General features: G+C 44.5%; 1 protein-coding gene across 3 annotated transcripts in view; it reads right to left on the bottom strand.

The window, feature by feature from the left end:
- UNC5C (unc-5 netrin receptor C) overlaps positions 1-14,073 on the bottom strand; it is a 322,943-nt gene that overhangs the window by 27,695 nt on the left and 281,175 nt on the right. For all 3 annotated transcript variants that reach the window (XM_083756419.1, XM_083756418.1, XM_083756420.1), the window contains 3 exons: positions 12,887-12,974; positions 6,417-6,585; positions 3,326-3,559 (listed from right to left, as the gene is read on the bottom strand). In XM_083756419.1, coding sequence (XP_083612545.1) covers positions 3,326-3,559; positions 6,417-6,585; positions 12,887-12,974 — 491 coding nt within the window. The remainder of the gene's footprint in view (positions 1-3,325; positions 3,560-6,416; positions 6,586-12,886; positions 12,975-14,073) is intronic.

Genomic DNA, 14,073 nt, shown 5'->3' with positions numbered 1-14,073 from the left:
AAACCCCATGCAGAGCAAGGAAGCTTTTCTGGCTTGCTTTTTTGCAGCTGCAGGCACATAATAGTTTTTAAGAGAGTTTAAGATGGTATAGCACAGGTAGGTATAGCCCATGGGGTACTAATTTGTTCTGTTCTGCTGTTACCTGTTTTCAAATAGGTGTTGCAGGTTTTTTTAACCACTCTACAAATACCTACAAAATTGGATTGACCTGTGGTGACATGGGAATGAGTGCACACCCACCAAGGGCAACACCTCTTTGATACCACCTTCAGCTTTCCCAAACCTATATACCTTGTCTTCATCATACTCCTTCAAACACTTCCCCCCTGTGTTTCCAATCACTACAGAAACCAGTCACTCTGCTTTTGTAACAAAGATAGTATGATTTGATGTTCTGGAAGACATGGTGCCAAAATGCATTCGGAATGAAAATTGAATTTGCTAGCAAAGCATTATAAAATGCAAACATCTTCTAGGCAGAGGTTATTGATATTGTTATGGATTCTTGTTATGTAAAACTCTTGGGAATAATCCACTCTGTAGGAAACTTGCAAGTGGAGGCAGTAAGATACTGGCAATCCCGCCAAATACTTAATGATGGGAATCTAAACTTCACATCAGTACAGTGGTACCTCGGGTTACAGATGCTTCAGGTTACAGACGCTTCAGGTTACAGACTCCACTAACCCAGAAATAGTGCTTCAGGTTAAGAACTTTGCTTCAGGATGAGAACAGAAATTGTGCTCTGGTGGTGCGGTGGCAGTGAGAGGCCCCATTAGCTAAAGTGGTACCTCAGATTAAGAACAGTTTCAGGCTAAGAATGGGTCTCCAGAATGAATTAAGTTCTTAACCAAGGCACCACTGTATAGATGTCGCCAGTGAAGGACCTTTACCATGATGCAGCAAACCTACCTAGGCTTACCTCATAGTGCCTCTTATTTCCCCAGAGCCCAATACCCGCCCTGGATCCCCTGCCTTCCAGCTTCCCTTGGTGGACACCTCTGACCACTGCTGCCCTGCTCTCTCTACGGCTCCCCCTCAAACCTGCTCTCTCTTTCCACCACTGCCCGCAAGGAGCCCACCCAGCCTCCTGCAACCATACAGTTGCCTCAGGCCGAGAGTGGGGCATGGGGGGGAGCCTATTCTGCTATGGCTAGAGGCTGCTCAACCTCCCTGGATCACAGAGTTCATGGAGAGTGAAAGCAATGCTCTCACTTCCGGTTTCTGGAATAACACACACACACTTGCACATGAGCCAGTGTTGCCTCCCTTTAACCTGCAGGAGATGGTGAGAGCCGTCAGGCAGGAGCTCTCACACCTTGTGGCCAGGTGGGCAGGCTCAGAGATGTAAATGGCAGGTCCAGGCCCCCGGAAAAGGAGTGCCAGGTGCTGGCATTGCAGCCACAGAAGAAGAAGAAGAAGAAGAAGAAGAAGAAGAAGAAGAAGAAGAAGAAGAAGAAGAAGAAGAGTAGTAGTAGTAGTTTGGATTTGATATCCCGCTTTATCACTACCCGAAGGAGTCTCAAAGTGGCTAACATTCTCCTTTCCCTTCCTCCCCCACAACAAACACTCTGTGAGGTGAGTGGAGCTGAGAGACTTCAAAGAAGTGTGACTAGCCCAAGGTCACCCAGCAGCTGCAAGTGGAGGAGTGGAGACACAAACCCGGTTCACCAGATTACGAGTCTACTGCTCTTAACCACTACACCACACTGGCTCTCCACACTGGAAGAACCCACCACACTCAGGACACTGTGCTGCCGCCACATGCTGAAGTGCTGCTGCTGCCTACCACACCATCTGCACCTCAGAGAAGCGGTTCTCCGATGGGGCGGCTGCACATAGCCAAGTGATGAGACAATGGCCAGTGCCAACAGCAGTGGCACCATGGGCAGCTGGAGCCCTTGCCGTGTGCACCGCATAAAAAAACCCAGAACCCCCCCCCCATCCCCTTTCCCTGGATGTCATTTTTGGCATCCAATTTCCATACATGTCTGGAATTTTCTGGATGCATGGCAAGCCTAAACCCACCCTATATTTGATCGCAAGTGTACATGGATTAACTTGCAGGATAGAACTAGCACCTGGTTTTATAAGTTTATTGCAATGATGATTATTGCCTAATGGGTGATGTGGATGGCAGGAAAGAGAGATTAGATCTCCACCATCCTTGTGACTTCAAATAGTTCTTCAGCTGAGGTCTTCTAAGTGGTCAATGGGCTTTGGGGATCTGGCCCAAATGGTGGGCTACTGGACCCCTTGGAGGCCTGCTGTAACAAATTCACAAACGCACTTACATACATTTGCTCCAAGTAAAATGCCACTCTTAGTATAGTTAGGGAGGAGATGAAGACCTGGGCCACTGGGCCCAATGGGTTCCTCACCTGCGCTTTACTTGTTAGCTCATCTTTGAGTGAGGTTTGTATCTCACCCCTGCATAAAAGGGCATTTTCAGCAGTGGCTCCTCAGCTATGGAATATCAGTTAACACTCCCCCCCCCCCCCGCACCAGCTAAAAAACTGTGGCTCCTTGATGCACTAGGACACCAATTTCTATAGTTAGGAGGAAGAGAGGTAATATTGACTGATATTTTTTATGCTTTCTATTGGAACCATTTAATTATTTTTACTGGTATATTGTTTTATGGTTAGTTTGATTTTGTATTTGATGCACCCCATCCTGGGATCACTTGCTTGATGAAGAGTGGCTTGAAACAAAATAAATAAATGAAATGAAATACATTTAAATCTGCATTATATAAGGCCACATGCACTGATAGGGAAAGCAGCAGCTGAGGTACATTTCAATTGCAAATTCTCAGGGCAGAAAACTACAGACAAAGTCATAGAAGAAAGTAATATAACAGCAAGCACTTGATTAACAGTCCTGGTGCTTTTTTTATCGTTATCAACTATTTACAAAGAGGCATTTATATGTTTTGCATCTCTGGGGAACTGGCACTTAGCATTAAAAATACATGAACCACCAATGAAGTTCTGGTGAACCTTATGGCCTGTTAATAATGCAAAAATCTCAGAATCCAGGTGATGATACAGGTAAACAAAAGAAGGAAGAATGCTGGGAGAAGAATTAGCCTAATGTACAAGAGAAATAATTATGGAAAAGGCAGTGTTGGTTCTTATCTCTGCTTTCTTTCTTTGCTCCCCTCTGTATTATAAAACAAAGTATTGTACAACATCCGACCTCATGCACAAAAAACGAAGTCTAAAAAATGCACAATAGCTGCAATCAGGAGGCTAATATATGGTAATTGCAGCATTTAGATCTCCACACACACAATTCTAAAATGAATGAGTCTAATTATTACCTTAAGGGCATCTTGGGTGTCATCCAGGCAGTAGACACGGATATTATATTCCAAGGATGAGCAGATCAGTGGTCCAAAGATGGCCAGCTTGAGACGCTTGGCAGCTGCTTTGGTGATCGACTGCCCTACCAAGGCATAGGTGCTGAGAGTTTCTGTCAGGATATGGCAGGCCTCTGGATCCAACTGAATGTAGCATGGGGTGGTGAAGTTTTCTTCTCCAACTGCTACTACATCCTAAAAGGTGGGAAGTTAACAACACAAAATAACAAATCAGCCATATGCTTGATAGGATCCATCCAGTTCACTGTTATGATTCAGGAACCACCTACCAAACTAAGGTGCAATGGTGAGATTTTCAAAAGCAGGAGGTGTCTGACAGCAGAGATAGCCAAGAAGCTGAGAATCAGGGGCCAGCATTCAAATAAGTTTAGGGACTATATCTTTTGGGACCCTTGTTTTTTATTTACTTATTTCTAGAAGCATGAATTGATGCTTTTGAAGTATGGTGCTGGACGAGACTCTTGAGAGTCCCATGGACTGCAAGAAGATCAAACCTATCCATTCTTAAGGAAATCAGCCCTGAGTGCTCACTGGAAGGTCAGATCAAGAAGCTGAGGCTCCAATACTTTAGCCACCTCATGAGAAGAGAAGACTCCCTGGAAAAGACCCTGATGTTGGGAAAGATTGAGGGCACAAGGAGAAGAGGACGAGATGTTTGGACAGTGTTCACGAAGCTACCAGCATGAGTTTGACCAAACTGCGGGAGGCAGTGGAAGACAGGAGTGCCTGGAGTGCTCTAGTCCATGGGGTCACGAAGAGTCGGACATGACTAAATGACTAAACAACAACAACAACAACAACAAGCATGTCTAACATGAGTCTACCACTAAAAAGAAACACTAGTTATATAGATACATTGACTTCTAAAAGAAAGCCTAGCAGGAAAGGTGCACTGATCTATTTCTAAAAAATCATCTCGTGAATGCCATCTCACTCATTCTATTTGCAAGGAAGAGCATAAGTGACCATCAAGAGCATGGAGAAAACTGACCTGCATAACTGATTATGCTTGTGGACAATTATGCTGCTCACAGTTCCATATGCAAAAGAAAACCATAAGGAAAGGGCCATAGTGCAATGGCAGATGACCTGCTTTGCATGCAGAAAGTGCCAGGAACAATCCCTCGCATCTCTGTGTAGGGCAAGGAAATAAATACCCCTGTCAAGATCCTGGAGAAGCGCTGCCAGTCAGTGCAGACAGTTGTGATGGACCAATGGTCTGACTCAGAGGAAGGCAGCTTCCTACCACTGGGCCACAGACAAAGAGGTACTTTTGAATACTTTCCCTGCTTATTTTTCTCTGCAATACTGGATGGGGACAAAAGGTGTCTGGTAAGTTTGGTACAAAAATAAAACAAGCAAGAACAGAGGAATGTGCATCTGAAAATGTTGTATCTGTGACACACGGCGCTCTGATGAACCTTCTCTCTGCAGTCTCCAAAGGATGCTGGCAATGCTGGTGATCCAGGGAAATAGGGATGCTGGATCTGGTGATTTCCTAGCTTGGGAACAGATTCAAGACTCTGGGTAGAGGTGATGCTGCACATTTGCAAAGGTGACACCATCCTTCCTAAGGGCTAGGAAGAAAGGTGCCACCTGAAATGCTGATTCTGCGCACCCCTGCCAGCCAAGTCACGAAGCATTTGTGCAGGCACTCATAAGGCTGAGCTGCCTCCAGCCATGCAAACATCTGTTCAATTGAGTAAGAGAAAGAGGCAGGAGATTGGTTCCAAAAAAGCATGAGTGAGGAAGCTTGCTGAAGGTGAGGCTTACTATGCAAGAACCTTGGTGATTGTTTGCAGACTATGTGTGTGATTCTGGAAACTAGTTTTAACAACTGCATGGTCATGATGAACATATGAAGTTGCCTTCTCCTGAAAAAGAGCATTGGTCCATTTAGTCCAGTCTCAAGGAAGACAGAGAGCTTTTCACAGCCCTGAGCTTCTGGATTCAGAGATGCGAAGGGCTGAATGCCTCAGGGCTTTCGTTAACGGATGGAACAATGTATTTAGCTGTAACTGCTTTTGGGGTTTTTTTATAATTATAATTGTTTTTAGAGCGTTCTGTTTTAGAGTGTTTTAGCTTTGCTTTTAAATTGTGTTTATCTGTCCTGGGTTCCTTGGGGATATAAATTCAATCCATCAATCAATATTTACTTCTTTTATTGCATTTCTATACTGCTTCACAGCAAGGCTCAATGAACGAAATACAAAAATGAAATATAAGCAATAAACACAATGAAACGCCATATACAGAATAAAAGTAAATAGCACGCACAAGGAATAAAGGACAGGGACTCCAACTGAAGCCTAATTCAATTAAGGCCTCTTCCACTGCATTACAGAAAGCAAGAACACTTGCAATGGAGTTTCTCAGTGCACATGAGGAATATATGCAGAAGAGGCAGAACCTAAGCTGTGCAGGACTTTAAACACACACACAAAACACTTGAACTGGGCCTTGAAATAAACAAGTAGCTTGTGCATGCAAAACATATGAAAAATAGTCTGAGCTATAATTTTCCCACATCTAATCTAAGGTCACGATTCAAACCATCGTCCTCTGTCTGCAGACCTACACAGAAAGGCAGAATCAGTGCATATCTGCAGCCCTGCTGGCATAGATATCTGGTCCAGAGGCGGCGTGATGCTACCATTATTTAGAATAGCCAGATAATTTACAACAAATGACTAATAACTTGTCCTGAAGACAAAACAAAAAAAAATTCCTTCCAGTAGCACCTTAAAGACCAACTAAGTCAGTTCTTGGTATGAGCTTTCGTGTGCATGCACACTTCTTCAGATACACTGAAACAGAAGTTTCCAGACCCTTCAGTGTATCTGAAGAAGTGTGCATGCACACGAAAGCTCATACCAAGAACTGACTTAGTTGGTCTTTAAGGTGCTACTGGAAGGATTTTGTTTTGTTTTGACTATGGCAGACCAACACGGCTACCTATCTGTAACTTGTCCTGAAGAGTTATGGCAAGCAAGCAATTATGGTGGTATATGGTAAAGGTTTGTAGGCTCACCTCCCACTGTCCCTGGGCAGTTTGGTTCTTCAGTTGGATCTTCCAGTCTTCCGTGTTTGGTTCCGCACAGTGGTGCATTGTCAGAATGACAGGGCGGGTCAGCAGTGCTCCTGGAGGTCCACAGCTCACCACAGGGGTCAAAAGGGTTTGGCTGTCCTCTACCGGTGGCCTGGCAAGATTATAGGAAGGGAAATCCATGTTTTCCACATGATTTTAATAAATATTATGTGGAAGCAGGTTTGTTTTTCAAATCTATCATCATAGTTATTCCTCAGTGCAAGATGTGATGTTCCTTAATGTTTAAACCATTGCACAAGAAGGAAGCACACAAGAAAAAAACACAAAAATCCCAGAACAATGGTAGCCAGCTGTAATGGTTCTAGGGGTTGCTCATGCGTAAGCCGGTGCTTATCTTCCTGGCTGGGTGCAAACACCTGGCTGGGTTGCCAAAGTGAACCTTTTCTATGCGGACAGCCACTCACTCGTGGCTGACTCAATCGCTGGCAGTATTCGGCAGTGGCCGTTTCTTAAACTTCTTCCAGCAAAGAAGCTCTTTGATGCCTAGTCTCCTCCTACTCTCTCTGCGCGAAAGCCTTCTGCGCAAGGAGGGTGTGGGCAACGGAGGACCCCTACTCTCCCCGCTGGTCCCAGGCAAGGAGTCACGGGACCGCCTCGCCGCTTCCCCACTGGTGCTACGCTGATTCTCTTCCCCAGAAGATGGGCTGCTTCTCCCGATCCCTGGACGCTCTCTGGAATCCTTCTGGCTTTTGCTCTCTCCCTCCGGCACTGATGGCAGTTCCCTGACACCAGCCTTTTTGGTAAGTGGAACAAAGTTCAAATTGACTATAAACTATAGAAGTATTTGCCAACCTGGTCCTCTTCAGATGTTTTGGACGACATGTGCCACCAGCCCCAGTAGTTCAAAACATCTGGTGGGACCAGGTTGGAGAAGGCTTCTATAGAGCAACTTTAATTAATTGTATTTTTTATTTTAGATTTATAAACCGGCTCATGGCTGGAAGTCATCGAAGCAGCAGACAATATAAAAAAATAGGATAAAACAAGACACTTGACTTCTAAAAGCAATAAAATCATTTCTATGAAAACAACCACACATCTGCAAATATACAATGAATGTTCCGTTGGCATCTGGTTGCACCCTCAGGGAAAGCCATCTTCAATACAAATGTCTTCAATGGGCACCTAAACTTCTTGACATTAGGTGACTGTCTAATTCAGGCTGGTAAGTGACTCCGGAGGGTGGTTCTAGATCAGGGGCAGGGAATTTCATGCCAAGCAGTCAAATGTGACTCTCCAAGCCTCTCTAGGTCACATTCTCTCCCCAAACCATACCCCATATTGCTCCTTGTCTGCACTCATCTTGAGTGCTTCTGCCTGGTTAGAATGCATCATTTGATCATGTTTCCTGCTCTTCCGGATGGACAAAGAGGTGTGCATTTGTAGAAATGTCTGGCTTTTGCATGGCTGAATTGTGACCAAGCCTACCACTTTCATGTGTCACCCAGAAGTGCCTACCACCTTCCCTAAACTATAGACTTGTGGCCCCAATCTCATTTTATATGGTCCTCAGCACTTCCTGAAGATGCTCCATTCTCCTATCCCTCCAGAGTTCCTTCATTCCTTCCTGCTTGTTCCCTCTTTGTTTTTCTTGGCTCTTTAAAATGTTCTCTCCCTCTTTTTATGTCATTGCCATAGTTCAAAAGTTGAAAATAATAACACTGCCTGCACACAAGGCCTAGAAATGGAGGGATTCTGTACTATGGATGAGAAAAGGTCCAGCAGAGGAGGAAGTAAGCTGCATTCCCAAAATATCTATCAGCTATAAAGACTCTAGTCTAGTCCACACATCACAGTATGCTAAACCAAGGCTTACCAGGGTAGTGCAAATGAATGCTTTGGATTACTTGTTCATCGTAAAGGGCATCACTGTACTGACTGTGTTTAAAATAGTTTAATTGTCATGACTCTCTCAAGGAACACTGGGAACTGTAGTTTTATATAAGGTTTCTGAGAATTCCATTCCCTACCTAACCTTCTCAGTGAGCTACAAATCTCAGGATTCCCCATGGGGAGTTCATGCTACCAGACCACTTTAAGCTCATGGTGAGTGCCATACAGATTTCATTAAACCGATTGTGCCATCTGTCAGTATTTCTGTGATTTGGTTTGCAAAAGTGAAATCTTGCTTTTGGACTGACATGAAGTTTCAACAGCTATATTCAAGGAAAAGGAGAAAGAAGAGCGTAGAGTGAGAAGAGGGAAATGAATCACTCACAAAGAGCAAATGGTAACCCTTCCAGTCAGGCTAACTGAAGGCTTTGCAAATTTAAAACTCTGTTGTCTTCCTACTGCTGTCTTCCTCTATTAATTTTTTTTTTGCCTCTTCTTCCAAATTAGGATTTCCCATTTCATTCTTATCACTTTTATCCTCCCCCATGTTTAAATTTTGAAAAAGGTGAGCAAATTTCCCAGTAACTGAAAATGATTCACAATTTGTCTACAGATCCAAACTGAGACAGAGAGGATGTCTGTACAGGCTTTTAATTATTTGGATTTTTTATTCACAGCTGCTAGGGTGAGCTAATAAAACTCGTACGATGATCAAATTAATTCTGTCAAATGCATTCCTTTAAAAAGGGTAAGTGTTTAAAAAATAATTCTCCAACTCCCGACTCATAAAGGGATCTCACAAATGTTATTTTAATATTCTGCTCCTTTTCAATATCTTTCAGTATCTGTTTGCCAGCCACCCACATCACAGCACACTACCATCACCAAGAGATGGCAAATGTGCTCTGGAAGCTGCTTTTAATAACATCACATGGTAATCACAATAGTGCTAGACCTTTGCAAAGATTCAATAATAATAAAATGCATTACTTGCCCACTTATTTTATTTTTGTTTTTAAGTTGTAATCATTCATCTTGTTTTTATTATTGCTTGTAAGCCGCTCTGAGCCCGGCCTTGGCTGGGGAGGGCGGGGTATAAATAAAAAAAATGTTGTTGTTATTATTATTATTATTATTATTATTATTATTATTATTATTATTAAATGAATGGGACTTAAATGTGCTCAAGTTTGGCTGGGTTCTAAGCCTCATAGAGGGAAAACAAAGTTTTGCTGGGTTGCCAGGTGATGTGACCAAGCTGAACATGGTTAGGATCCAGCCTAAGTCCCTCTTCTCTGGTCCCACCCCACTCCCAAAATGCCACTTTTGGGGAGACTTGCACCAGTCTTGGGACGCGGGTGGTGCTGTGGGTTAAACCACAGAGCCTAGGACTTGCTGATCCGAAGGTTGAATCCCCGCAATGGGGTGAGCTCCCGTTGCTCGGTCCCTGCTCCTGCCAACCTAGTAGTTCAAAAGCACGTCAAAGTGCAAGTAGATAAATAGTTACCACTCTGGCGGGAAGATAAACGGCATTTCCGTGTGCAGCTCTGGTTTGCCAGAAGCGGCTTAGTCATGCTGGCGACATGAACCGGAAGCTGTACGCCGGCTCCCTCAGCCAGTAAAGCAAGATGAGCACCGCAACCCCAGAGTCGGCCACGACTGGACCTAATGGTCAGGGGTCCCTTTACCTTTACCTTACACCGGTCTTGACTCTACCAGCTTCAGCTCAGCTGGCGGAGCCAGGATAAGCAAGTTCTGCCTGCATATATTGGGTTAAGCCAGGGTTGGAGACTTAATGCTGGCTGAAGCTGCTTATCCAGGGCTGGCACAGGATGTTTCACCAATTAAGGCCATTCCCCTGTGTCCTCTGCCGCCATGCCCCTGCCTCCTCCATGGGATAGGGGCATAGTGGTAGGGGGCATGGCTGTGGAGGAGGCGGGGCATGGTGGGGGCATGACCCAACAGTGAGCAGTGTGTTCCCTGGGCCCAGATCTTCTGCCAGAGGCAACCACTTCACATTGTGTTATGGACAGCCCAGCCAGTGGCGTAGCGTGGGTTGTCAGCACCCGGGGCAAGGCAAGTAATTTGTGCCCCTAACCCGTGGATTTGCACCCCCTAACCCTAACCCCAGATGCTGCGCCTGGTGCGGCCGGCCCCCCCTGCACCCCCCACGCTACGCCACTGAGCCCAGCCCTATGTTTCTCCTAGTGGAACTTGCCATAGGATTGCTCCCTAACAATGTAACCCTCTGCATGTCTATTCAGAAATAACATTCATGTGTTCCATGGCGCTTACTTTGAGGAAAGCATGCACTGATCCTTATCTCTTTGCTAATAAAGTACTGGTTTACGGTTGCTAGAGCAATTAATAGAATAATTTGAAAGAATATATATCTCATTCTTTTATTATACTTAGCGATTTAAATCTGTAATTAAGAGATGTTAAAGAATTGCTATGTCATATGGTAGTAGCAGCAGCTAGCTTTCTTTATGCTGAGTACTGTAAAGAAAGAACAATTCCTATAAATGAAGAATGAAAGAAGATAAATTTCATTGATATGAAATTAAGGAAAAATCAACACAGAAGAACAAAAGAAGCAAGATAAAGATGTAATTATTACAACAAAGACTGTTGTTTGTTTCTCAAGTTTTGAAACAGCAAAACACATACTTTTATTGATGTTAATCAAGTGATTAATGTTCTAGAGATTGTCGCTGACATACATTACAGCTCAGAAGATGTTTAGAAAGGTGTGCTTACTATTATTCGTAAGGATAATAATTTAGGGAAGTTTTGTTTATGTATTTTTGCAACAGTATTTTGTAAAATAAAAATGACATCTCAGAAATAACAATGGGCATAATTACATTGAGATGGCAGAGAGTCCTGAAACAATGCTGAACTTACAGAATTTTCCTTGCCATTAACATGCCTTTTGGGGAGAGTGAAGCGAGATCCTGTGAGTATCTGACAGCAACACTACCATTTCATATGGACCATTAGATTCCCGTGTTGATGGCTTACTAACACTTTCACTGACACCCTCAGGCTTTTATGTGCTTTAATGGGAAGATAGCACATGAGAGGCCTCACAGTACTTTGACACCCACAAACTTCATCCAGCAGAAAGAGCAGCTTTATTATTTGGCCAAAGAGTGAATGCTGTCAAGCTCAAGCGGAATGAATCTAGGGAGATTAGAAGGAGAGATAAAAGTTCTGGAGCATGGAGGTGCAAAAACAAGGAGCTGGGATGGAGGCCCAGAGGAATAACACATTTCTGATATTAGCCTGAGCTATTAAGAGCTGCTTTGTTGTATTCTGAAGTGAGGTTCACGGGACGGCATGTTTGCAGTGAATTAGCTTTGCTCACGCCTCTAACACTCTCAACACAATCTTATGCATGTTTACCTTAGGCTACAATCTTAAGCACAGGTACCTAGGAATCAGACCCATTGGACTCAACGAGACTTCTTTCCAAGTACAAGATTGCAGTGCTGAACTTGGCTTGTAACTTTCCATTGTTAAAATCAAACTTGTACTTCAGTACTCAGACAACTACCACTGATGATTATTTCTATTGGTGTTTTTGTAAAATGTGCAATTGTGATAAAGGTAAAGGTAAAGGTAAAGGTATTAAGTCTCCAACCCTGGCTTAACCTAATATACGCAGGCGGAACTTGCTTATCCTGGTTCCTCCAGCTGAGCTGAAGCTGGTAGAGTCAAGACTGGTGTAAGGTAAAAGGTAAAGGGACTCTTGACCATTAGGTCCACTCGTGACCGACTCTGGGGTTGCGGCACTCATATCACTTTATTGGCTGAGGGAGCTGGCGTACAGCTTCCGGGTCATGTGGCCAGCATGACTAAGCCGCTTCTGGCAAACCAGAGCAGCACACGGAAACGCCGTTTACCTTCCCGCCGGAGCGGTACCTATTTATCTACTTGCACTTTGACATGCTTTTGAACTGCTATGTTGGCAGGAGCAGGGACCGAGCAACTGGAGCTCACCCTGTCGCGGGGATTCGAACTGCCGACCTTCTGATTGGCAAGTCCTAGGCTCTGTGGTTTAACCCACAGCGCCACCCACATCCCTGTGCAATTGTGATAAACAATCCTAAATGGATTTCAGAACGATGCTGGTCTGCCATGCTACAGGCTTACCTAGCTCTTGATGGGTTTTTTGTGTGACAATTTTTGGAAGTGGATGGGTGGGAGGGAGTTGGCTATAACCCTGTTGAACAGCACCTTCAAGGCTGCTGCTTCCCCCCAGCCCTTGAATACTGGCATGAACCTGAGAGCTGAGTAGCTGCAAAATTCAAATTCCTACACTGCATGAGAGAGAACTCTTGTTAGATTTACAAACACACACACACACACACACACACACACACACAGGTGTTCCATTTCTGGGTCTGCTTGCAAACCATTCTGTGGCCTCAGCAGCTTTTCCAGTCTTGTGTCGATACAGATATATGCTGATCAGAACGCTGTGTTCACACACTTTGCCTCCTCCCTGCAATTAGCGCTAAAGCAAATGCACCGTAAGCAGAGCCTTCTTTTACCTCATGTTTTCTTTTCGGTGAACTGTCACATACATTTCATAGACTCTCCCCTGGGGAACGGCCCCTGCAGGAATCAGCAAACTTACTCCTGCAGAACAACAACGAGAGAGAGAGAAAAGCAGATAAAATAAAGAGTGGAAAAGAAAGGCAGGCTGACCTTTTGAGCAAGAAGCTCGGGAACACATGGCTCTGCATGCCAAAATCCCACTCCAAGCAGGGTGCTTTATGGCTATCTTGATGCTTTTACCTGGCAGTTTATTACTTGCTGATGCCTCTTCCGCTTGTCTCCAGCAATGAAGGAGTCGGGAAAGGGGGTGTTTTTCCCCCTCCCTTTTTGTTTTATTTAAGGAACAAGCAGATGGCTGCTCTGTTGCTTACATTGTAAAAATGAAGGAGGGGGAAACAACAATTACATCTACTATTCCAAACAGTAGTAATGGGATCATTTCCCTTGGCAATTCTCATTTAATTAAACTTTTAGAAAGGCCAGCAAAGCATTGCCCCATGAAACAACAGGAGCATTTTTTTTTCCTGCTGTCCAGAAGATATCAGTTTATCTGGTCACCATCTACCATTTAGATGTGGTAGTCAGTCCTGAATATTGTTGAATAGGGCATGGGGAGTTAGGAATCACTCCAAACCAGATCCTAAAATAAATGAAGGAAGTTAATGGAGGGAAAGTTTCATATCTGTTCAGCAACCCCTTGCCTCCCAGCCCCACCCCCCACTTATCTCATGTTCAGGGGAAGAACTATAACAAACAGATAGAGCTTCTGCTTTCTTGCAGAAGATCCCAAGGTCAACCCCTGCTTCCTTCAGGTTGGGATGGGACAACTGGAGAACCACTGCCTATGGCAGTATTGAACTAGCCATTGCTCTGACTCTGTATAAGGTAACTTCCTATGTGTCAGGGAACTGCCATCGGAGCGCAGGGTGATGGAGAGGCTCTTGGATGCTGGGAGACCCTCGGATGCTGAGGAGGAAACCAGCAGGGGGAGAGGGAGAGTTTCTGCTGAAGAAGGAGGGGAGGAGGAGACAGTGTTGGAGGTGAGGCACAGAGACACTTCAAGCGAGACCAGTGGTGAGAGCTCGGGGCCTCCCCTTGGGACGCCCACTCTGCGCAGAAAGCTGTCGCGCAGAGAATCTAGGAGGAGACTTTCTGTCAAAGAACTTTTATGTTGGAAGAA

This window comes from Podarcis gaigeae, assembly GCF_964106915.1.
Source record: "Podarcis gaigeae genome assembly, chromosome: 9".
NCBI lineage: Eukaryota > Metazoa > Chordata > Lepidosauria > Squamata > Lacertidae > Podarcis > Podarcis gaigeae.
The sequence above is the reverse complement of the archived record's forward strand: the minus strand, read 5'-3'. Positions and strand labels throughout refer to the sequence as shown.